This window comes from Homarus americanus, unplaced genomic scaffold (assembly GCF_018991925.1).
Source record: "Homarus americanus isolate GMGI-L3 unplaced genomic scaffold, GMGI_Hamer_2.0 scaffold31037, whole genome shotgun sequence".
Taxonomy (NCBI): Eukaryota; Metazoa; Arthropoda; class Malacostraca; order Decapoda; family Nephropidae; genus Homarus; species Homarus americanus.
Window position 1 is genome coordinate 28,082,814 of NW_024722227.1, and position 26,497 is coordinate 28,109,310.

At 43.6% G+C, this 26,497-nt stretch overlaps 3 protein-coding genes across 4 annotated transcripts in view; all 3 read left to right on the forward strand.

The window, feature by feature from the left end:
* The first annotated feature begins 2,223 nt into the window (after positions 1–2,223).
* On the forward strand, positions 2,224–15,446 carry LOC121862678 (bestrophin-3-like). Its single transcript, XM_042361000.1, has 13 exons — positions 2,224–2,376; positions 2,442–2,552; positions 2,939–3,107; positions 5,994–6,227; positions 6,433–6,674; positions 10,738–10,944; positions 11,324–11,434; positions 11,754–11,925; positions 12,405–12,534; positions 12,888–13,123; positions 14,124–14,354; positions 14,763–14,935; positions 15,068–15,446. The coding sequence occupies exons 1-12, from the start codon at positions 2,306–2,308 to the stop codon at positions 14,904–14,906; spliced, it is 2,058 nt and encodes a 685-aa protein (XP_042216934.1). The 5' UTR covers positions 2,224–2,305; the 3' UTR covers positions 14,907–14,935; positions 15,068–15,446.
* LOC121862476 (bestrophin-2-like) lies at positions 3,736–7,101 on the forward strand. The gene is made up of 3 exons (XM_042360778.1): positions 3,736–3,870; positions 5,994–6,227; positions 6,433–7,101. Exons 1-3 carry the CDS (start codon positions 3,838–3,840, stop codon positions 6,676–6,678), a joined length of 513 nt encoding a protein of 170 aa, XP_042216712.1. The 5' UTR covers positions 3,736–3,837; the 3' UTR covers positions 6,679–7,101.
* Positions 15,447–18,748: 3,302 nt separating the features above from the next.
* Positions 18,749–26,497, forward strand: part of LOC121862477 — a 69,232-nt gene continuing 61,483 nt past the window's right edge. For both annotated transcript variants that reach the window (XM_042360779.1, XM_042360780.1), the window contains exon 1: positions 18,749–19,140. The gene's annotated coding sequence lies outside the window, so the exon portion shown is untranslated. The remainder of the gene's footprint in view (positions 19,141–26,497) is intronic.

Below are 26,497 nucleotides of genomic sequence, written 5' to 3' on the forward strand. Positions count from 1 at the left end.
CATATAGCCTAGGTACAGTCCCTTCACTAGTGTGTTTACAGGTGCTCGTCTTATAGCCTAGGTACAGTCCCCTTCACTAGTGTGTTTTACAGGGGCTCGTCATATAGCCTAGGTACAGTCCTTCACTAGTGTGTTACAGGGCTCGTCATATAGCCTAGGTACAGTCCCTCACTAGTGTGTTTAAGGGGCTCGTCATATAGCCTAGGTACAGTCCCTTCACTAGTGTGTTTACAGGGGCTCGTCTTATAGCCTAGGTACAGTCCTTCACTAGTGTGTTTACAGGGGCTCGTCATATAGCCTAGGTACAGGCCCCTTCACTAGTGTGTGTTTACAGGGGCTCGTCATATAGCCTAGGTACAGTCCTTCACTAGTGTGTTTACAGGGGCTCGTCTTATAGCCTAGGTACAGTCCCTTCCACTAGTGTGTTTACAGGCTCGTCATATAGCCTAGGTACAGGCCCCTTTCACTAGTGTGTTTACAGGGGCTCGTCATATAGCCTAGGTACAGTCCTCACTAGTGTGTTTTACAGGGGCTCGTCATATAGCTAGGTACAGTCCCTTCACTAGTGTGTTTACAGGGGCTCGTCCTTATAGCCTAGTACAGTCCCTTCACTAGTGTGTTTACAGGGGCTCGTCATATAGCCTAGGTACAATCCTTCACTAGTGTGTTTACAGGGGCTCGTTATAGCCTAGGTACAGTCCTTCACTAGTGTGTTTACAGGGGCTCGTCATATAGCCTAGGTACAGTCCTTCACTAGTGTGTTTACAGGGCTCGTCATATAGCCTAGGTACAGTCCACTAGTGTTTTACAGGGGCTCGTCATATAGCCTAGGTACAGTCCCTTCACTAGGTGTGTTTACAGGGGCTCGTCATATAGCTAGGTACAGTCCCCTTCACTAGTGTGTTTACAGGGGCTCGTTAGGTTATATGTACAGTCCCCTTTATGTAATTAACTTTAATGGGTCATTTAGATAGATTTCCACTCCTCTGATTGGTGGAAATAATCAGGAACGAACCTTGGATAATCAGAGAGTCGAGACTGAGTGTTCCTAGTGAGTGACCACCATTGTTTATTGCATCCTCACATTCTTGTTATTGGGCAGTCATGGGGCCCACTTTCACCTCCATTTCACCTTGCTGTATGGGACCCAATTTCCTTTTTCCCCTGGGACCCAATTTCACACCCCTTTTCACCCCTGGGACCCAATTTCATCCCTTTTTTCCCCTGGGACCCAATTTACCCCCTTTTTCACCCCTGGGCCCCAATTTCTCCAGGGACCCAATTTTACCTCCTTTTTCACCCCTGGGACCCAATTTCACCCCCGGACCAATTTCACCCCAGGACCCTATTTTACCCCTTTTTCACCCTGGGGACCCAATTTTACCCTTTTCACCCCTGGGATCAATTTCATCCCGGGACCCAATTTTACCTCCTTTTTTCACCTGGGACCCAATTTCACCTCCTTTTTAACTCTCTGTGTTGTTGGTAGTGACCGAAGCTTAATTCTCAAAGTTTCCTGAGGTAAAACTTCCTCAGGTGTTGATGTGAGGAAGTTCCTGCCTCCTTCACCTATAACTCAGGAGACTAACAGCTAAATTAACGTAGTAGGTAGGTACTGTTTCACCTCTCACAAGCCTGAGTGTTTGATTACGTAAATATGTGGTGTTAAGGTATCTAGTTAAGGTAGAGTCTCAGTGTTGTGTCTCCTAACTGGTGGTGTTAAGGTATCTAGTTAGGGGAGTCTCAGTGTTGTGTCTCCTAACTTGGTGTTAAGGTATCTAGTTAAGGTAAGTGGGTGTGTCGGTTGATGTGACTCATAAGGACACAATATATTGTTACTTATTATTATTATTATTATTATTATTATTATTATTTATTATTATTATTATTATTATTATTATTATTATTATTATTATTGTTATTATTATTATTATTATTGTTATTGTTAATTATTATTATTATTTTTATTATTATTATTATTATTATTATTATTGTTATTATTATTATTATTGTTATTATTATTATTATTATTATTATTAATTATTATTATTATTGTTATTATTATTATTATTATTATTATTGTTAATTATTATTTTATTATTATCATTATCATTATTATTATTATTGTTGTTGTTATTATTATTACAGTCGTTCACCAACACAGTCGTCCACCACCACCAATAGTCGTCCACACAGTCGTCCACCACCACCACCATAGTCGTCCACCACCACAGTCGTCCACCACCACCACCATAGTCGTCACACCACCACAGTCGTCCACCACCACTATCACCACCACACAACCATGACTGTCAAATATACAGACACCGTTGCTACAGTTGGGAGCTTTGGCAGTTTCTTCAAGCTACTGATGAAGTGAGTTGATGATGTTACCTGAGAGAGAGAGAGAGACGGACACTCACCCACCTGTACCCCCACAGATGGCGCGGCAGTGTTTACAAGATGATCTGGCAAGACATGTTGGTCTACCTGGTCCTGTACACCTTGTTGTCGCTGGTGTACCGCCTGGCTCTACCTCCCCTGGCCAAAGAGTGAGTATCTTATCTCTATCCCCCTTATCTTCCCCTTTCTTACCCCTTTCTTCCCCTTTTCTTCCCTCTTTACCCCTTCCCGTTCCCCTTCGTTTCTCCTCCTGCCTCCTTCGTTTTCTTCTCTTCCCCCTTCCGCTCCTCCTTCCCCCTTCCTCCTCCTCTCCTCTTTCCCTCTCCCCTTCCTCCTCTTCCTCTCCTTTTCCTCCTCCTTCCCCTCCCCTTCCTCCCCTTCCCCTTTACAATATCTGATTTATTTTTCTTCAATATGACATACTGTATGGCGGAGGGGGTGGTTGAGAGGGTAGTTAAAGGGGGGGTAGTTAAGGGTGGAGGTTGTTAACAAGTATAGACCACTAACATCATCTACTCTCTCCTCTTAACAACAGGTACTTCGAGATGCTTGTTATCCACTGCGCCCGTTTCCGTGACCTGATACCCGTGTCGTTCGTGCTGGGTTTTTACGTGTCGTTGGTGGTCAAACGATGGTGGGACACGTACCAAAGTATCCCTGTTTCTACACTGCTGCCGTGCTTGCAGGCGTACATCCCCGGCTTGGTGAGTTGTTTGTGAACCACGGCAGCCTAGAGACGGTAATGTGTGACCCCTTTTGTTGATCTGGCACTCTAAACCACGGCAGCCTAGAGACGGTAATGTGTGACCCCTTTTGTTGATCTGGCACTCTAAACCACGGCAGATTAGAGACCCCTTTTGGCACTCAAGGTCCGTTCATCTGGCACTCTAAACCACGGCAGCCTAGATAGGTCTCAGTAATAAAGGTGTAATGACTGAGTGGCACCAATATATACAGTAGGTCCAGCGCCCCTTCCACGGGGATTCCTGATTCAGATTCCATTGAGACGACTTAACTCATCCGTTTCACCCAACAGAATCAAGAGAGACGGGAGGTAAGATCGAGACTTCTACGCTACATCAACCTAACTATCCTTATATCTACGCTTCCATTTCCCCCGTCGTTAACAAGGAGTTCACTTCACTCAGGGACTACAGGAAGAACGGTAATGATGTTAGGTTAGGTTTGTGTGGGGAGGGGAGGAGGGGGGAGGGGAGGGTTGGTTTTGGTTAGGTTAAGTTAGGTTAGGTTATGTTAAGTCAGGTCAGGTTAAGTTAAGATGACCTTTAATAACTGCCTCATTACAGGTTACAACTACTTAACTGAGACTGAACTCGGTGAACTTGAACGACTGAAGACCGATCACCACAAGGCCTGGGTGCCCCTCCTCTGGGCCTGTGACGTCATATACCGAGCCAGGATGGACTCATCAGGATGGACTTGGGCCAGAAGACGCTTATTGATGAGGTCACTAAAATAAGGGAAAAGTGTATGAGGCTCGGCTTACAGTAACATCAACATTCCTCTTGTTTACACTCAGGTGAGGCTCTTGTTTACACTCAGGTAGGGGCTTGTTTACACTCAGGTAGGGGCTTGTTTACACTCAGGTAGGTCTTGTTTACACTCAGGTAGGCTCTTGTTTACACTCAGGTAGGCTTTTGTTTACACTCCAGGTGGGCTCTTGTTTACCTCAGGTAGGCTCTTGTTTACACTCAGGTAGGCTCTTGTTTACACTCAGGTGAGGCTCTTGTTTACTCAGGTAGGCTCTTGTTTACACTCAGGTAGGCTCTTGTTTACACTCAGGTAGGCTCTTGTTTACACTCAGGTGGGCCCTTACCTCCTCAGTAAACAATGGGTCAGGTATTTCAGACACGTTCTTCATCAAAGTGTTCTTGGTATAACACTTAATATATATAACGGATGACGTAACACCTGACAGTAACGTTGATAACACTATAACACCTGACAGTAACGTTGTAACACCTGATAGTAACGTTGATAACAAAGACTAGACCAAACTGCCTGATCGTTTAGTGGTTTAAATTATAAATTAAGATAATATTTAGGGGTTGGTCATCATTCTACGGGTCACTAGTTACTGTAAGAAGAGATTAGTTAAGTCTCTCATCAAAGGCCAACGTTTTCTATGGATGTAACATAGAAAACTGACTTAATTGAATATTTAGGATAAACTCGTATAAATTAATATTCTTATAGTGCCTTCGGTTACGTAGTGCTGCAAGTAATGTTGAATTATATAAAAATAAAAATAAATAAAGATTTTAAATTCATTCTAGTATTATTGTTTCGGTCATCCAGTAAATTTTAGGATTTTAAGTTAAGTTTAGGTTAGGTTGAAATTACGTTTTTCCGATGGTTTTTATGTGTTTTAAACAACTTCCTCATAGATGGATGAACGAAGCGATATAGTTTCACCTTAATTCTTGTCTTACGAGTTGACAATGAAAGAAAAAATCTCAAACATCAGCCAACCTGTCCCAGAGCCTCCCTAGCCTCTCACACACTCACCTCTCTAGGTAGTGACCCTCTCCTACAGGTAGTGACCCTCTCCTCTCCTACAGGTAGTGACCCTCTCCTCTCCTACAGGTAGTGACCCTCTCCTACAGGTAGTGACCCTCTCCTCTCCTACAGGTAGTGACCTCTCCTCTCACAGGTGTGACTCCGGTTGACCCTCTCCTCTCCTACAGGTAGTGACCTCTCCTACAGGTGCCCTCTCCTACAGGTAGTGACCCTCTCCTACAGGTAGTGACCCTCTCCTCTCCTACAGGTAGTGACCCTCTCCTCTCCTACAGGTAGTGACCCTCTCTCCTAAGGGTACCCACAGGTGGTGACCCTCTCCTACAGGTAGTGACCCTCCTCTCTCCTACATGTAGTGACCCTCTCCTCAGGTTGACCTCTCCTCCACGGTAGTGACCCCTCTCCTACAGGTAGTGACCCTCTCCTACAGGTGTGACCCTCTCCTCTCCTACAGGTAGTGACCCTCTCCTACAGGTAGACCCTCTCCTGCAGGTAGTGACCCTCCCTCAGGTGTACCTCTCCTCTCCTACAGGTGGCTCTCCTCTCTCGGTGACCTCTCCTGTGTAGCCTCTCCTACAGGTAGTGACCTCTCTCCTACAGGTAGTGACCTCTCCTCTCCTACAGGTAGTGACCCTCTCTCCGGTTGACCTCTCCCCGGGGCGCCCTTCTCTACAGGTGTGACCTTCTTAAGGTATGACCTCGGGTGACCCTTCTACAGGTAGTGACCTTCCTCAGGTAGTGACCCTCCCCAGGTGTGACTCTCACAGGTAGGACCTTTCAGGTAGTGACCTCCTCCTCCTACAGGTAGTGACCCTCTCCTTCCTACAGGTAGTAATCCTCTCCTCTCCCTACAGGTAGTGACCCTCTCCCTCTCCTACAGGTAGTGACCCTCTCCTCTCCTACAGGTAGTGACCCCTCTCCCTACAGTAGGTAGTGACCCTCTCCCTCCTCCTATAGGTAGTGACCCTCTCCTACAGGTAGTGACCCTCTCCTCTCCTACAGGTAGTGACCCTCTCCTCTCCTACAGGTAGTGACCCTCTCCTCTCCTACAGGTAGTGACCATCGCCGTCTACTCCTTCTTCGTCTTCTCACTGCTCGGGGAACAGTACCTCGACCCGGCCAGCCAACACCCCGACCACAAGATCGACGCCTATGTACCGGTGTTCGCTCTCTTGCAGCTCTTCTTCTACATAGGCTGGTTGAAGGTGGCCGAGGCGCTACTCAACCCCTTCGGTACAGACGACCATGATATTGAGTTCTTAGATCTCCTGAAGAAACATCTGCAGGTATGGTGTGTGGGGGAGGGGATTAGGGGAGGTTAGGTTAGGTTTGTGGGGGAGGAGGTTAGGTTAGGTTAGGTTTGTGGGGAGGAGGTTAGGTTAGGTTAGGTTAGGTTAGGTTAGGTTAGGATTTTTGGAGGGGGGTTAGGGGTTAGATTAAGGTGGTGACACTGAACAAACTTTCCTTTACTAACCTAACCTAACCCTACAGATGACTCAGCTTCTGTGTGACCCCGTGTACATGGAGGAACCTTGCACCACCAACCTGCCGCAGGAGCAGACTGTAGCAGGCGGTGATGACGAGAAGGAACAGCAACAGGAACAACAGATGTGTCAAAGTAACAATAACATAGAACTGGTGGTGGTGAAAAGTAGTACCACACCGGCTATCAACTTCCCCTCAACTGTACTATGTGGTGGTACTATTGTTAACTCCCTCAGTCAGCCGCTATTGTGAGTCTAGCTATCATGTGTTGGTACTACTGCTGTGATGTGTTGGTACTACTGACTGCTGTGATGTGTTGGTACTACTCTGTGTTGTGTTGGTACTACTGTGTGTTGTGATGTGTTGGTACTACTGACTGCTGTCTTGTGTTGGTACTACTCTGTGTTGTGTTGGTACTACTGTGTGTTGTGTTGTGATGGTATTACTGACTGTTGTGATGTGATGGTACTACTGACTGTTGTGATGTGATGGTACTACTGACTGTTGTGATGTGATGGTACTACTGACTGCTGTGATGTGTTGTTAGTCGTAATACATAATACTGTATGAATAAAACAATAGCTGTATTATATTGTATTTATCAATGGTGTATGACCTGACACTAACACGCTGTATACATCAGTTTTAATATACGATAATCCTATTAACCAATAACTAGTAATTTTATTAATCCTATTACTATTTTTATAATCTGTAGTAGTGGTAGTTGTTGTAGTAGTGGTAGTAGTGGTATTGGTGGTAGTGTTATAGTAGTAGTAGTAGTAGTAGTGGTGGTGGTAGTAGCAAATATGTTGAAGGAAATCTGTCGTGATGTCAGTGTAGAACCGACCCTCCTTCCATTGGACGGTGAGATCTTCCAACATAGGACTTCAAGCACATCCAACGAAGTCCATATTGACGTCAGTGCTCGAGGATTCTGGACACAGGGACAGCGAGCCTTCTTCGACATCAGGATTTTTTATCCCATGGCCGCATGTCACCGTAACTTAGCTCTCGATGCTGCACACAGGAGGAACGAGAACGACAAGAGAAGGGCATATGGGGAGAGAATTCAGAACGTTGATCAAGGCAGCTTCACTCCTCTAGTGTTCACAACCTCTGGTGGGATGGGACCAAGTGCAAGATGCTACACCAGACTCGCGGAGGTGTTATCCGAACAGAAGCAGCAGCCCAGAAGTTATGTTACAGCCTGGATCAGATGTCGACTGTCCTTCTCTCTCCTTCGGTCGGCTTTTTTCTGTCTCAGGGGAACGAGAACATCGGCCCCAAAGCCGACAACAGTTGCAGATATTGACTATGAGGCAACAGTCACTGAATGCCACATAGATCTGCGGCTCAACAGCTAGGATGGCTACTTATGTATTAGGATATTTAATATTAAGGTAATAAAATGGCGGCGAAGGTGTAGCTATTGGGGGAGGCTGGAGGTCACGTTAAAAAAAGTAGTAGTAGTAGTAGCAGTAGTAGTAGTAGCAGTAGTAGTAGTAGCCACACATTCTCAAACAAATTCTCAAGGGACAGACAATACAAGAAACCTAACCTAACCCTAAAACCAACGCCAGTGTGGGCAGAAGAGAACGTGTACCCGATGAATGTTCGTGGGTCTTAAGGTATCTCGTTAGGGGTAGGAGGGGATTGACGACATAACCCTTAACTAGTTCCATGTTGTGTTACTGTGGTTATATTCAGGTCACATAAGCGTCTGTAATGTGTATGGTTAGATTAGGTTAAGTTGCTTCCCTGGTGTTAGGACATGGATTAACACGGGTATGGATTAACACAGGTATGGATTAACACAGGTATGGATTAACACAGGTATGGATTAACACAGGTATGGATTAACACAGGTATGGAGGTTCGTTGACTCAAAACACGAACGAGTGATTCCTTGGACCGGATGTGAGGAATGAATCCACTTCCCCACCGCACCCAGCTCTTAATTCAGCTGTGTGTGTGTGTGTGTGTGTGTGTGTGTGTGTAGGGTTAGGTTAGGTTAATCGGTCGATGGGCTACACCTGGCCATGGTGTTAAGACAGTCGACCAACACACTATCAGTCACTGGACATCCGGCAGATTTAACCATGATAGTCCAGTGTTGTGGTGACGTAGTTAACCTCTACCACAGGAGAGTAAACGAGCTGGCTGTCACTTGTTATAGTTACCATAACGGCTCGTTAACTCCTACTAGTGATCTCTTAACTACTGTGAGGGTAATGACCAGGTGTATGTATGTATGTAGGGCGACCTGTGGTGTAATGGTCAGCATGTTCGCCTCGCAAGTGACTGGACCCGGGTTCGATCCTCGGGCAGGGTGAAGCTATGGACAAGTTTCTTTACGCCATTTGCCTCTGTCTACCCAGCAGCAGTAATTGGGGACCTGGATGTTAATTGATTTGTGGATCGTGTTCTGGGGTAATGGTTACCCAGTGCAGTTTGCGAGTTGTCCGGTCTTCTCGGACTATTCCTTGACACTGGGTCATGCAGCTCGTTAACTCAGGGTGTGGTTGTTGGCGACAGCTTCTACACCTTAAACAAATTCAAGTCCAGGTGGCCATCCTTGGTACACGAGGGGTAACCATTATGTATGTTGATGAAGGTAATGGCGTGTGTTAATTGTTTACAGGTGAGAATAATAATTATAATAATAGAACCAAAAATTAAGATACAATAATATATTTTAACAGTACGTGCAGGGCGGCAGGCCTCCGGCATCCTGCCAGCCGCTCCCTCGCCGCCTACGGTCACGCCTACACCTCCTGTTTTGGTCCCAAGTTTTCGTCACCGTTTCTCTAGGCAATATATTTCGTTCACCCATGGTTAGGTTAGGTTAGGGTAGTTTGGGTTTGGTTTGGTTAGGTTAGGATTTCTTTCGGTGTAGGTTTGGTTAGGTTAGTGTGGGTTGGGTTACGTTAGGTTAGTGTGGGTTGGGTTACGTTAGGTTTGTGTGGGTTGGGTTACGTTAGGTTTGTGTGGGTTGGGTTACGTTAGGTTAGGTTTGAGTTAGGTTCGGGTAGGTTAACGTGAGATCCCTCGTATAGAACAGATACTCCTTGAGGTGAGGTTAAGTTAGGTGATGACTGTGTTGAACTCAAGATCTCATCATTATAACGGGGTTAGCACACCTCTAGTGCCCCAGTTGGCTGACTCACGTATCAAAAAAAAACACCACAACTTAACTCTGACGTCATACTTATACTTTAACCCACGTCACTAGTTAAACTTTTAAAAACTTTCCATATTATCATAACTTTTTACCATCCAAAATACCAATATGGCGAGTTGTCTTGAGTTAACGTTTCTCAGAATTAATCTTCTCATTGGCTGAGAAATTATACTGGTGGCGTGACGAGGTTCTTATTGGCTAGGGGAAAGAAGGGGGGAGTTTTGATTGGCTGAGGGGAGAGGGATTCATCTCGTAGTGTTGTGAGGAGGAGTTTTCATTGGTTAAAGGTGTGGTTGAAAGAATTTCCTGGGGCAGCAGGCGGACGGTGTTGTGTTAGTGGCCAAGAAGACGTTCTTGGGTGTGGTGTATACAGTCTATGTATAACTGTTAATGTATCACTGTATACAGTATAATACATAGTGTATGTATAACTGTATACAGTATAATACATAGTGTATGTATCACTGTTTGTGTCACGTATTAATGGATACAATACAACACTGAAATAAGTAAGTATACTTTATCATATGTAAGAGTGATTGTTATGTGTATATATATATTATGTTATGTATGTGTGTGTTTACTGTATGTATGTATGTATGTACAGTATGTATGTAGGATGTATATTTTGAATGTAAGTATGTATGTATGTAGAGTATATATGTATGTAGAGTATATATGTATGTAGAGTATATATGTATGTAGAGTATATATGTATGTATGTATGTGTGTGTGTGACCTAAATAATATTGAGAGCTTAATATGGAGAGTTAGCTCAGTTTAACACACACACACACACACACACGTCAGACAGAGAGATAATTATCTAACCGGTTTCTTAGTTAAATCGACTGCCTGTCTGTCTATCTCTCTATCTGTCTGTCTATCTCTCTATCTGTCTGTCTATCTCTATCTGTCTGTCTATCTCTCTATCTGTCTGTCTATCTCTATCTGTCTGTCTATCTGTCTATCTCTCTATCTGTCTCTATCTCTGTCTATCTGTCTGCCCGTCTGTCTGTGTCTGTTTGCCTGTCTGTCTGTCTATCTCTCTATCTGTCTGTCTATCTGTCTGTCTGTCTATGGTGAAACATTATTTAACCTTGAAATTCCAGGTTTGTTGTACCGTGAAGGGTCGTGACAGTCTGCCTCCCACCACCACGACCACCACCAACTACTACCATTACCTACCACAACTACCACCATCTTCGACTACCACCTACCACTACCCCACCTACCCACCACCTTCAGCGCCTTCTACGAGTTATGACTGTCCGGTACTGTGATAAAGCAGCCAGTCGTGGTGGATTTGGTTCGTTCTGGCAGTTGTTATTGAGGTGAGATAACTGCCTCCTGTACCTACGTAGAGAAAAGGGGGGGTAGGTAGGAAGGGGGAGGGTGGGTAGAAGGGGGTGTAGGTAGGAAGGGGGGAGGTGGGGAGGGAGTGGTGGAAGGGGTAGGTAGGAGGAGGGGTGGGTAGGGGGGAGTAGGAAGGGGAGGGAGTGGTAGGAAGGGGGAGGGGTAGGTCAATAGAGGAAGATATGCAGATATAGAGGGAAATATATATTATACATATACCTATACCTTATTAACAGGTAAAGGTGACCAGATTAAATTCTCCATAACAGTATTTTGTAGTTTATTTTTGTTAGTGGATGATTGTATGTGATGTATTCAGTGTAAGTATTGTATTGTGACGCGTCTCCTTATTTACAGATGGCGTGGCAGTGTTTACAAGATGGTCTGGCAAGATATGTTACTGTATATTATTTTATATTACTCCATATCGTTCATCTATCGTTTTGCTCTTGATGAGGAGTCTAAGAGGTTAGTATACATATACATATATACATACATATGTATATATATATATACGTACATACGCATTTAGTTATTGAAGTACAGTAAAACATTGTATACAGTCCCCTTAACTAGTGTGTTTACAGAGGCTCGCTTTCCGTCTTCTAAACCAAACCAAAACAAACCAACCCCAACCAACCCCAACCAAACCCAACCAAACCCAACCAAACCCAACCAAAACAAACCTAACCAAAACAAACCTAACCCAACCAAACCCAACCAAAACAAACCTAACCAAAACAAACCAAACCCAACCAAACCTAACCTAACCAATTTCTATCTACAGGACGTTCGAGAATGTGGTCATCCACTGCACCCGTTTCCGCACCCTCATCCCGCTGTCGTTCGTGTTAGGGTTCTTCGTGTCGCTGGTCGTCAGCCGCTGGTGGGGAGTTTATCAGAGTCTACCATGGCCAGACACCTGTGCTATCTTGGTGGCCACGCATATACCCGGCCAGGTGAGTCAGTCAGTCAGTCAGTGAGTTAGGTTAGGTTAGGTTAGGTTCTTTGATTGAATTTCACTGTTATATAAGACTTTCAGGTGATTATCATATATTTATTATTATTTTGTAAGTACATCATCACTTAACACACACGTAACCCAATCCAACCCAACCTAATTCAAACCAACCCAGTACACCATCAACAAACCTAACCTAACCCATCCCACCGTAACCTAACCTAACCCAATACACCATCAACAAACCTAACCTAACCCAATACACCATTATCTAACCTAACCTAACCCAATACACCATTATCTAACTTAACCCATCCCACCTTAACCTAACCTAACCCAATACACCATTATCTAACTTAACCCAACCCACCGTAACCTAACCAAACCTAACCTGATCTAACCTAACACAAACCTAACCTGATCTAACCTAACACTAACCTAACCAAAATGAACTAAAGACAATATTAACGTCAACAGAGCGGTCAAGAGCGAGAGGTGAGGCGCTCTGTACTACGCTATGTTAACCTAGCCATGGCTCTTACCTTCGCCATGGTATCTCCTGTTGTAAGGGCTAAACTACCTAACCTGGAGAGCTTTGTTACGGCAGGTAGGTAATTGTGATGTTTCCTAGGTCATTGGGTTGTTTCCTAGGTCATTGTGTTGTTTCCTAGGTCATTGGGTTGTTTCTGGCTGGTGTTTCTGGTCATTGGTGTTTTGGTTTGTGTTCTAGGTCTGGGTTGTTCCTAGGTCATTGGGTTGTTTCTAGGTCATTGGGTTGTTTCTGGTCATTGTGTTTGGTATTGTGTTTCCTAGGTCATTGGGTTGTTTCCTAGGTCATTGTGTTGTTTCCTAGGTCATTGGGTTGTTTCCTAGGTCATTGTGTTGTTTCCTAGGTCATTGTGTTGTTCCTGTCAATATTGGTACAGGATACAGTGATTTATATCATGTTTCTGTCAACAGGATATTTGACAGATGATGAACTACAGATACTGAAAGCCCTCGAGAACACCACATCATTACATAAGACTTGGGTGCCAGTGTTGTGGGCCTGTAAGACTGTCGACCAGGCCAAGCGAGAGGGCCATGTGAGTGAAGGTGGCCAACGTGCTATTACTCGCGAGATCTTGGCCATCAGAGGCAAGTGTGGTGGTCTGATGGGCTGGAACGAGTACAATATACCTCTTGTGTACACTCAGGTTAGTACTGTACTTTTTGTGTACACTCTGGTTAGTTATGTACGTGTTTTTGTGTACCACAGCTGGGGTGTAGGTGTACCACAGCTGGGGTGTAGGTGTACCACAGTTGGTCATATAACAACATCGTATCTGTTGCAGCCTCACTCACCCACCACCCACCTCTCCTACAGGTAGTGACCCTCTCCTCTCCTACAGGTAGTGACCCTCTCCTCTCCTCCTACAGGTAGTGACCCTCTCCTCTCCTACAGGTAGTGACCCTCTCCCTCTCCTACAGGTAGTGACCCTCTCCTCTCCTACAGGTAGTGACCCTCTCCCTCCTACAGGTAGTGACCCTCTCTCTCTCCTACAGGTAGTGACCCTCTCCTCTCCTACAGGTAGTGACCCTCTCCTCCTACAGGTAGTGACCCTCCTACAGGTAGTGACCCTCTCCTCTCCCTACAGGTAGTGTCCCTCTCCTACAGGTAGTGACCCCTCCTCTCCTACAGGTAGTGTGTCCCTCTCCCTCCTACAGGTAGTGACCCTCCTCTCCTACAGGTAGTGACCCTCCTCTCCTACAGGTAGTGACCCTCTCCCTCCTACAGGTAGTGACCTCTCCTACAGGTAGTGACCCTCTCCTCCTACAGGTAGTGTCCCTCTCCCTCTCCTACAGGTAGTGACCTTCTCCTCTCCTACAGGTAGTGACCCTCTCCCTCCTACAGGTAGTGACCCTCTCCTCTCCTACAGGTAGTGACCCTCCCTCTCTACAGGTAGTGACCCTCTCCCTCTACAGGTAGTGACCCTCTCCTCTCCTACAGGTAGTGACCCTCTCCCTCTCTCTCCTACAGGTAGTGACCCTCTCCTCTCCTACAGGTAGTAACCTCTCCTCTCCTACAGGTAGTGACCCTCTCCTTTCCTACAGGTAGTGACCCTCTCCTCTCTCCTACAGGTAGTGACCCTCTCCTCTCCTACAGGTAGTGACCCTCTCCTCTCCTACAGGTAGTGACCCTCTCCTCTCCTACAGGTAGTGACCATCGCCGTCTACTCCTTCTTCTTTCTTCTGCTGGGGGACAAGTTCCTCGACCCGGCCCAGACCCTCCCAGGACACTCCATCGACTTCTACGTGCCGGTGTTGGCTCTTCTTCAGCTCTTCTTCTACGTCAGTTGGATCAAGGTCGCTGAGGCTCTGTTGAACCCTTTTGGTTCTGACGATAACGACTTTGAGTTCGTCCCGCTGCTGACCAGACATCTTGAGGTGTGTGGCGGATGTAACCTAACCTAAACTATCCTAACACTAACCTAAACTATCCTAACACTAACGAAAACTAACGTAAACTATTCTAGCACTAACGTAAACTAACCTAACACTAACCTAAACTAACGTCAACTATTCTAACACTAACCTAAACTAACGTAAACTAACCTAACACTAACGTCAACTATTCTAACACTAACCTAAACTAACGTCAACTAACCTAACACTAACCTAAACTAACGTAAACTAACCTAACACTAACCTAACCTAACCTACTCAGTCTTTCATCTACAATTGATTTATATTTTTTCCCTCAATGATTTTATTTACCTTAACTAAATCAATCACCAATAATTAATCATCAATCACCAATCAATCATCAATCATCAATTCTCTCTATTGTTCCAGATGTCGGGATTGTTATCAGAGCCAAGTCCTACTCAACTACCAATTAAACTACGGGAATTGGCCATTAGCGATCACCCTACTAAGGTCGATTACGTGGAAGACGATGTGCAGTCTAGTACAGGCTCTATGGAACACTGCCTCTAGTATGTTAGGTTTTGGTTAGTTTTGGTTGGGTTTGGTGAGTTTGGTTGAGGTTGTTGGGAAGGTTTGGTTGGTTGGTTGGTTTGTGGGTTGGTGGGTAGAAGGTTTGTGAGGGTTGGTTGGAAGGGAAGGTTTGGTTGGATTTGGTTAGGTTGGGTAAGGAGGTTTGGTTAGGTTGGGTAAGGAAGGTTTGGTTGGGTTTGGTTAGGTTAGGTTTGGTTAAGGAAGGTTTGGTTGGGTTTGGTTTGGTTAGGTTGGGTTAGGTTCTTTCATCATGGTAATATATATAATGCAGTATAATCCTAAGTCAATGTTTATGTTAAACTTTAAGGCACTTTGGTGATGTGTGTGTGTGTGTGTGTGTGTGTGTGTGTGTGTGTGTGTGTGTGTGTGTGTATGTATATGTATGTATATATGTATGTATGTATGTGTGTGGAGTGTGTGTATGTGTTTGTATGTATATGTATGTATGTATGTGTGTGTGTGTTTACGTCACCGACATTACACACACACATACACCTTTTATATAAACAGTTAAATCGTCGACTTTGTTTCTGTCCTCCCAACAATCGTCGACTGTTTCTGTCCTCCCAACAATCGTCGACTGTTTCTGTCCTTCCAACAATCGTCGACTGTCTGTCCTCCCCAACTCGTCGATGTTTCCCCAAATCGTCGACTGTTTCTGTCCTCCCAACAATCGTCGACTGTTTCTGTCTCCCCAACAATCGTCGACTGTTTCTGTCCTCCCAACAATCGTCGACTGTTTCTGTCCTCCCCAACAATCGTCGACTGTTTCTGTCCTCCCAACAATCGTCGACTGTTTCTGTCCTCCCCAACAATCGTCGACTTTGTTTCTGTCCTCCCAACAATCGTCGACTGTTTCGTCCTCCCAACAATCGTCGACTGTTTCTGTCCTCCCAACAACGTCGACTGTTTCTGTCCTCCCACACGTCGACTGTTCTGTCCTCCCAACAATCGTCGACTGTTTCTGTCCTCCCAACAATCGTCGACTTTTCGTCAACAATCGTCGACTGTTTCTGTCCTCCCAACAATCGTCGACTGTTTCTCCCAACAATCGTCGACTTGTTCTGTCCCCAACAATCGTCGACTGTTTCTGTCCTCCCCAACAATCGTCGACTGTTTCTGTCCTCCCAACAATCAACAGTCAATAAATCAACAGTCGATAAATCAACAGTCAATTAATCAACGATCAATCAACAGTCCAAGAACAAGTTAAATTGTCTACATAAAGTAACAATGGAATAAATTTAACCTGAAGTAAAAGGAATACCCATATTTTATTATTAACTTGACGAAATTTTAACGTAAAACTTGTGTTACATTTATAGTCAATAATAACAACTGTGTACCCTTAAAAAATTATATATATACAGTCAAACGAGCATAAAACTAACTATATAACCTCTTTGCTAATTCAACCTTTCCTTAACTGTCAAACAATATTATTTTATCCACGACTTATATTTCTTATTCCACTTGACGTTATTATCGGTTCCATTCCTTTGTCCTTCTTCGTAATCTTTATTTCTTATATTTTTATTGTGTTGTTTCGTGTATGTAAATTTCCTTCACTAAAATGGTAAAAGAAATTTTTTATTGTTTAGATGTCAGTGACCCCAGCCATACGATCATGGGTGACTAACACACACACAACACTCCTGAAGTTATTATTATATATTATTAATAATCCTTCATCTTAGGAGGTAATTTTATGATTATTTAATATATAAATTGAATAAATATAACTTGATTAAACGTGGAACTACATTTTGTCATATATATTAACATTTATCAAAGTCTACCCAGGATTAGATAAGCCCAGAAGTGTCCAACAAACACTCCTGTAGTTATTATATTATATTATTAATAATCCTTGATCTTTGAAAGTAATTTAACGAGTATTTTATATATAAATTAAATAAAATATAACTTAATCAAACGTGGAACTACATTTTGTCATATATATTAGCATTTATCAAAGTCTACCCATCAATAGGTTCCGTTTTCTATGAGTGTTCAGGTACGTCATCGACACGCTGGCTTGAGAGGCTGGTGAGGGTTTATGTTTGGGCTGGCCAGCTGATAATCACTCTCCTCCCCAGCTCTTCTCTGACAGGTGGCAACGTTGCCTTGTTGTGTAGATAAAGTACAACTCTCAAAGATCTTGGTGAAATATTTATATTACTAGTTTATTTAAGCAGTTAATGAGGAATTAACTTAAATGCCCCTAACGTTAACGATGTATGAGAAGGGGTTGGTAGGCCTAGTCTCATAAATGCTGCGTTGTACAAATTGATGTACAATAACAGTAATATACAGTAAAACCATTGTCATTTACACCTAATGATCGTAATATGTCACTTGGCATTTTATTCTTATTGTTTAAAATGTCAACGAATTTGAAAGGTTCCAAGTACAACCTAATGGTGTAAATAAACTAAACATTAACACAACTTTTATTACAACTTATATATTGTTTTAATTGACTGATTCACTGTAGTAGATGAATATTGATGTAGTGGACACAATTGATGTTATGCTCTAGTAAATATTGTATATAAAAGATGAAACTATTTATAATTCTTGAAGATTTTAATTATTACAGATATTGTCTTGCACATAATAGTAGTTCGTCTTAGCACCCGCACTAGTAAACGACCTGTCTGTCTGTCTGTCTGTCCACCCCAGAGATGTACAGGGTTGTTCTGCATTCCCTGCCACCCTTAACACTGTACCATCCATGAAATAATTACCCATGACCCTAATAGCTGAACTGCCTCATGTAATTCAACCCAGCGAGTTCATTGATGTCAAGAGGCCTAGATACCTTTTACCACTACTACCACAATCCTACCACTACTACTACGATCCTACCACTCCTACTACGATCCTACCACTACTACCATGATCCTATTACCACCACCACCACCACTACCACGATCCTACCACTACCACCACCACCATGATACCACGATCACTACCACCACCACCACCACCACTACCACGATCCTACCACTACCACTATTACCACGAGTTCCAACACCACCACCAAGAGCTTAACAACAAGGTACCCCACACTGTTCCCTCTACCACACTGTCAACTCCGTCAATGGTGTTATCAGTTACCTTCATCATAAACTATACCCCAGATAAAATAAACTATAATTTAATAATATAACTCTTGACATAACGATAAAGTCAAACAAACACCAGCTTGTGATGTTTCCAAAGTCACCTTGATGTAGACCCTATAATATTACTTCCACAAGTTTAACACACTCAGTATTCATGACAGTAAATGCTATTGTGTATTATATCTATGTATACATTAATATATATATATTATACATGTACACTTCTATGGTTTGTGTTTTTATGATAGTGGTGTGTAAAAAAAAAAAAACCTGTTGCTTGTGAGGAATATTTCATTATTATCACCGTAGCATTTCATCATTACACGGTGTACTGTAACTAGAGAGTATAACAGGTGGTTTAGGGTAATGGTGATTGGAAAGAGATCATTAACTAGCGGCCGAGGGAGTCATAAGGAACACAGGTCCTCCTCTTGGCCAACATTAACCCTGAGTTGGTTTTTACTTGATCAATAGTTCACTCCTTGACAATAAATTATTTTAACCCTACAATACCCATAAATCATTAACATTATTATATTATTAACCAAAAATAACCCACCATGGGATATTTAACATCAAGATAGAACAAGAAAATCCACGAACAAAGGATAAGTTGATGTTTAAAAAGGAAAAAAAAAAAGAGATTGAGTTGCTAGGGCGAGAGTGGCTGGGGACGAGAGTAAAGTTAAGGTCTCGGGGAATCAGGCCACACACGTCTGGCTCACACGTCCATAATGTTGACGGTATTCTCTCATATTTGGACAGAAATTAACATCCTAGTGCAGTGAAAAAATGTTAATCTAGGTCTATACTTGAAAATTAACCTAGTGAAAATACCATAGTGTGTTGGGAAATGACAAAAAATAAACCACCTTTACAAAATGACGCTCTAGTGTGAGTCTTTGTCTTCATCTGTGGTGTGGTGGGACGGCTCCTCTCCTCCTCTTCCTCTCTCTCTCTTCCACCAGTTATTGGATTTTTTTTTTTGGTTTAATCTCATCGTTATTCCCAACTACATCTAAGTTGGTTTAACGTCTGGTGAAGAGGGAGGTTTAACTACGTGGTGGAAGGTATCAGTGAAGGTGAGTGGAAGTGTCCTAGTGTCGTCAGCTGATTCATGCCATACCAGGTCTACCAACCCTCCCATTATCAACCTTAACACCAATTATTATCATCTCTTGTAACTACCTAACTGCATATAGATGATTAATATATTATTTACTGTTTTATTAATATATTAAACCACAATTTGGTTTAGGTTTTATTAAACTAGAGTAAAGAGAATAAATTCGATGTAGTTACCACCTCAGTTGGGGCGGTTGGTAGTAATGCCTTATGGTCCAATTGGAAAGGGTCGTCAAGCCATCAACAGAAAGTAATTTTATCAAAGCTAAAGATGGTAATTACCCTTAACTACTCAACCCTAACGAGGACACAATGTCGTAGAGAATAGTTAAGGAAATATAAATCAAATACAGTTTAGCAGATAACTCAAGAATATCGATAACTCGACTGTATTTCACAATGCCCCCACAGCCTCCTGCCCTTACGATACTAACACCACTATAACCACACCATTAACACCACTATCACCACACCATTAACACCACTATAACCACACCATTAACACCATCACCACAATTCATTAACACCATCACCACACCATTAACACCATCACCACACCATTAACACCATCACCACACCATTAACACCACTATAACCACACCATTAACACCATCACCACGCCATTAACACTATCACTACACCATTAACACTCACCACTAATTCCAAAACACCACGCCATTAACACCACTATAACCACACCATTAACACCACTATAACCACACCATTAACACTATCACCACACCATTAACACCACTAACCACACCATTAACACCACTATAACCAATCATTAACACTATCACTACACCATTAACACCACGATCACCACGCCATTAACACCACTATCACCACACCATTAACACCACTATAACCACACCATTAACACCACTATCACCACACTCATTAACACATCACTACACCTATTAACACCACGATCACCACGCCATTAACAATCTACACTATCACAATAACACACTATAACCATCCATTAACACCACGTTCCACACCAATACACCATTGTTCCAACTAATAACACCACTATAACCACACCATTAACACCACTATCTCCACGCCATTAACACCACTATCACCACACCATTAACCACTATAACCACACCCATTAACCAATTATCTCCACACCAATAACACCACTGTTCCACACCATTAACACCACTATAACCACACCATTAACAATTCACAACACACTGTCTCACAAACATACCACCCATTACAATTCCACACCATTAACACCACCATCACCACACCATTAACACCATTCTCACCATTAACACCACTATTCCACACCATTAACACCACTATCACCACAACCATTAACACCACTATCTCCACACCATTAACACCACTGTCTCCACATCATTAACACCACTATCACCACGCCATTAACACCACTATCTCCACACCATTAACACCATTATCACACTAACCATTAACACCACTATCACCACACCATTAACACCACTATCTCCACACACCATTAACACCACTATCTCCACACCATTAACACCACTATCACCACACCATTAACACCACTATCACCATAATCATTAACACCACTATCACCACACCATTAACACCACTATAACCACACTTCATTAACACCATCTTATCACCACACCATTAACCACTATCTCCACACTATTAACACCACTATCTCCACACCATTAACACCACTATCACCACACCATTAACACCACTATTCCAACACCCATTAACACCACTGTTCCACACCATTAACACCACTATCACCACGCCATTAACACCACTATCCCACACCATTAACACCACTATAACCACAAATAATACATCTCACGCCATTAACACCACTATACCACACATTAACACCACTATCTCCACGCCATTAACACCACTATCCCACACCAACACCAATATCACCACCCATTAACACACCACCATTCCACACCATTAACACCACGATCTCCACACCATTAACACCACTATAACCACCATTAACACCACTATCTCACACCATTAACACCCTGTCTCCACACCATTAACACCACTATCACCACGCCATTAACACCACTATCTCACACCAATAACACCTCTCTCACACCATTAACACCACTATAACCACACCATTAACACCACTATCACACACCATTAACACCACTGTCTCCACGCATTAACACCACTATAACCACACCATTAACACCACTATCTCCACACCAATAACACCACTGTCTCCACACACCATTAACACCACTATATACACCATTAACACCACTATCACCACACCATTAACACCACTGTCTCCACACCATTAACACCACTATCTACACAATAACACCACTGTCTCCACCATTAACACCACTATAACCACACCATTCACCACTATCTCACACCAATAACACCACTATAACCACACCATTAACACCACTATCACCACGCCATTAACACCACTATCTCCACCAATAACACCACTGTCTCCACACCATTAACACCACTATAACCACACCATTAACACCTATCTCACACCATTAACACCACTATCTCCACACCATTAACACCACTATCTCCACGCCATTAACACCACTATCACCACCATTAACACCACTATCTCCCACACCATTAACACCACGATCACCACACCATTAACACCACGATCACCACGCCATTAACACTATCTCCACACCATTAACACCACGATCACCACGCCATTAACACCACTATCTCACACCATTAACAACTATCTCCCGCAAATAACACCACTATCTCCACACCATTAACACCACGATCACCACACCATTAACACCACTATCTCCACATTAACACCACGATCACCACACCATTAACACCACTATCTCCACACCATTAACACCACGATCACCACACCTAACACCACTATCTCACCATAACACCACGATCACCACACCATTAACACCACTATCTCCACACCATTAACACCACGATCACCACACCATTAACACCACTATCTCCACACCATTACCACGATCACCACACCAATAAACTATCACCGCACCATTAACACCACTATAACCACAATTATCACCACGATCACCACGCCACCATTATCACCACACCACCAATAACACCACTATCACCGCACCATTAACACCACAGAGGTTCACTGTACCGTGGTTTACACCTGTACTGTGTGTGTACCTGTACCTGTGTGTGTACCTGCACCTCTGTGTGATACCACATGTGTGTACTGTACCTGCACCTGTACCTGTACCACTGTACCTGTACCACCTGTACCGTGTCCTGTGCACTGCCTGTACCACTGTACCTGTACCTGTGTGTGTGTACCTGTACCACTGTACCTGTACCCTGTACCTGTACCTGTGTGTGTGTCCTGTACACCTGTACCACTGTACCTGTACCACTGTGTGTCCACTGTACCTGTACCTGTACTGTACCACTGTCCTGTACACTGTACCTGTACCTGTGTGTGTGTACCTGTACCTGTACCTGTACCACTGTACCTGTACCACTGTGTGTACGTACCTGTACACTGTACCTGGTTTTGCCCTGTACCTGTACCACTGTCGTACCACTGTACCTGTACCACTGTCCTGTGCCACTGTACCTGTACCACTGTACCTGTACCACTGTACACCACTGTACCTGTGCCACTGTACTACCACTGCCACTCCTGTACCACTGTACCTGTCCTGCCTGTCACTGACCGACCCTGTACCCCACTGCTGTACCTGTACCACCCTGTACCACCTGTACCTACCACTGTACCTGTACCACTGTACCTGTACCACTGTACACACTGTACCTGTACCACTGTACCTGTACCACTGTACCTGTACCATGTACCTGTACACTGTACCATACCACTGTACCTGTACCACTTACCTGTACCACTGTACCTGTACCACTGTACCTGTACCACTGTACCCCACCCCTGTACCTGTACCACTGCTCCTGTACCACTGTCCTGTACCACTGTACCTGTACCACTGTTATGTGTGTCCTGTACCTGTACCTGTACCTACCATACTGTACACTGTCCTGTACTGTACCTGTATGACCTGTACCACTGTACCTGTACCGTTGAACCTCCAACTTTTCAACCGTTAATATTTTTCTTATTATCGTTATAATCGTCTTTTTTGTCTACTTTAGCTTGTGTTGTTATTTATTTTGTGTTGACGTGTTGAGTATGGTGTGATGTGTTGACGTGTTCAGTATGGTGTGATGTGTTGACGTGTTAGTATGGTGTGATGTGTTGATGTGTTCAGTTAGTGTGATGTGTTGACGTGTTGAGTATGGTGTGATGTGTTGACGTGTTGAGTATGGTGGTGTGGTGTGTTGTTTGACGTGTTGAGTATGGTGTGATGTGTGTGTGTTCAGTATGGTGTGATGTGTTGACGTGTTGAGTATGGTGTGATGTTGATGTGTTCAGTATGGTGTGATGTGTTGACGTGTTCAGTATGGTGTGATGTGTTGATGTGTTCAGTATGGTGTGATGTGTTGACGTGTTGGTATGGTGTGATGTGTTGACGTGTTGAGTATGGTGTGATGTGTTGACGTGTTCAGTATGGTGTGATGTGTTGACGTGTTCAGTATGGTGTGATGTGTTGACGTGTTCAGTATGGTGTGATGTGTTGACGTGTTGAGTATGGTGTGATGTGTGTGTGTTCAGTATGGTGTGATGTGTTGACGTGTTCAGTATGGTGTGATGTGTTGACGTGTTCAGTATGGTGTGATGTGTTGAGTATGGTGTATGTGTGTGCGATGTGTGATGTGTTAGTATGGTGTGATGTGTTGACGTGTTCAGTATGGTGTGATGTGTTCAGTATGGTGTGATGTGTTGACGTGTTCAGTATGGTGTGATGTGTTGACGTGTTCAGTATGGTGTGATGTGTTGACGTGTTCAGTATGGTGTGATGTGTTGACGTGTTCAGTATGGTGTGATGTGTTGACGTGTTCAGTATGGTGTGATGTGACGTGTTCAGTATGGTGTGATGTGTGTGTTCAGTATGGTGTGATGTGTTGACGTGTTCAGTATGGTGTGATGTGTTGATGTGTTCAGTATGGTGTGATGTGTTGACGTGTTCAGTATGGTGTGATGTGTTGACGTGTTGAGTATGGTGTGATGTGTTGATGTGTTCAGTATGGTGTGATGTGTTGACGTGTTCAGTATGGTGTGATGTGTGTGTTCAGTATGGTGTGATGTGTTGACGTGTTCAGTATGGTGTGATGTGTTGACGTGTTCAGTATGGTGTGATGTGTTGACGTGTTCAGTATGGTGTGATGTGTGTGTTCAGTATGGTGTGATGTGTTGACGTGTTCAGTATGGTGTGATGTGTTGACGTGTTCAGTATGGTGTGATGTGTTGACGTGTTCGGTATGGTGTGATGTGTTGACGTGTTCAGTATGGTGTGATGTGTTGACGTGTTCAGTATGGTGTGATGTGTTGGTGTTCAGTATGGTGTGATGTGTTGATGTGTTCAGTATGGTGTGATGTGTTGATGTGTTCAGGTATGGTGTGATGTGTTGACGTGTTCAGTATGGTGTGATGTGTTGACGTGTTGGTGGTGTGTGTGACGTGTTCAGTATGGTGTGATGTGTTGACGTGTTCAGTATGGTGTGATGTGTTGACGTGTTCAGTATGGTGTGATGTGTTGACGTGTTGAGTATGGTGTGATGTGTTGATGTGTTCAGTATGGTGTGATGTGTTGACGTGTTCAGTATGGTGTGATGTGTTGACGTGTTCAGTGTGGTGTGATGTTGACGTGTTCAGTATGGTGTGATGTGTTGACGTGTTCAGTATGGTGTGATGTGTTGACGTGTTCAGTATGGTGTGATGTGTTGATGTGTTCAGTATGGTGTGATGTGTTGACGTGTTCAGTATGGTGTGATGTGTTGACGTGTTCAGTATGGTGTGATGTGTTGTACGTGTTCAGTATGGTGTGATGTGTTGACGTGTTCAGTATGGTGTGATGTGTGATGTTCAGTATGGTGTGATGTGTTGACGTGTTCAGTATGGTGTGATGTGTTGACGTGTTCAGTATGGTGTGATGTGTTGACGGTAGCATGGTGTGATGTGTTGACGTGTTCAGTATGGTGTGATGTGTTGACGTGTTCAGTATGGTGTGATGTGTTGACGTGTTCAGTATGGTGTGATGTGTTGACGTGTTCAGTGGGGTGTGATGTGTTGACGTGTTCAGTATGGTGTGATGTGTTGACGTGTTCAGTATGGTGTGATGTGTTTGTGTTCAGTATGGGGTGTTGACGTGTTGAGTATGGTGTGATGTGTTATGTGTTCAGTATGGTGTGATGTGTTGACGTGTTCAGTATGGTGTGATGTGTTGACGTGTTCAGTATGGTGTGATGTGTTGACGTGTTCAGTATGGTGTGATGTGTTGACGTGTGTGACGTGTTCAGTATGGTGTGATGTGTTGACGTGTTCAGTATGGTGTGATGTGTTGACGTGTTCAGTATGGTGTGATGTGTTGACGTGTTCAGTATGGTGTGATGTGTTGACGTGTTCAGTATGGTGTGATGTGTTGACGTGTTCAGTATGGTGTGATGTGTTGACGTGTTCGGTGTGATGTGTTGTGTTCAGTATGGTGTGATGTTGACGTGTTCAGTATGGTGTGATGTGTTGATGTGTTCAGTATGGTGTGATGTGTTGACGTGTTCAGTATGGTGTGATGTGTTGACGTGTTCAGTATGGTGTGATGTGTTGACGTGTTCAGTATGGTGTGATGTGTTGACGTGTTCAGTATGGTGTGATGTGTTGACGTGTTCAGTATGGTGTGATGTGTTGACGTGTTCAGTATGGTGTGATGTGTTGACGTGTTCAGTATGGTGTGATGTGTTGACGTGTTCAGTATGGTGTGATGTGTTGACGTGTTCAGTATGGTGTGATGTGACGTGTTCATATGGTGTGTGTGTTGTGATGTGGATGTGTGTGTGTGTGTTGACGTGTTCAGTATGGTGTGATGCTGATGTCAGTATGGTGATGTGTTGATGTGTTCAGTATGGTGTGATGTGTTGACGTCAGTATGGGATGTGTGATGTTCAGTATGGTGTGATGTGTTGATGTTCCAGTATGGTGTGATGTGTTGATGTGTCAGTATGGTGTGATGTGTTGATGTTCAGTATGGTGTGATGTGTTGACGTGTTCAGTATGGTGATGTGTTGATGTGTTCAGTATGGTGATGTGTTGACGTGTTCGTATGGTGTGATGTTGACGTGTTCAGTATGGTGATGTGTTGACGTGTCGATGGTGATGTGTTGACGTGTTCAGTATGGTGTGATGTGTGAGTAGGGTGATGTGTTGATGTGTTCAGT

Coding starts and splice junctions, on each gene's coding strand:
- LOC121862678 (XM_042361000.1), top strand. CDS start 2,306: ATGACTGTCAAATATACAGACACCGTTGCTACAGTTGGGAGCTTTGGC. Junction 3,108..5,993: donor AGGCGTACATCCCCGGCTTG/GTGAGTTGTTTG, acceptor CCTCTCCTACAG/GTAGTGACCATCGCCGTCTA. Junction 13,124..14,123: donor TACCTCTTGTGTACACTCAG/GTTAGTACTGTA, acceptor CCTCTCCTACAG/GTAGTGACCATCGCCGTCTA.
- LOC121862476 (XM_042360778.1), top strand. CDS start 3,838: ATGGACTTGGGCCAGAAGACGCTTATTGATGAG. Junction 3,871..5,993: donor AGAAGACGCTTATTGATGAG/GTCACTAAAATA, acceptor CCTCTCCTACAG/GTAGTGACCATCGCCGTCTA. Junction 6,228..6,432: donor TCCTGAAGAAACATCTGCAG/GTATGGTGTGTG, acceptor CTAACCCTACAG/ATGACTCAGCTTCTGTGTGA.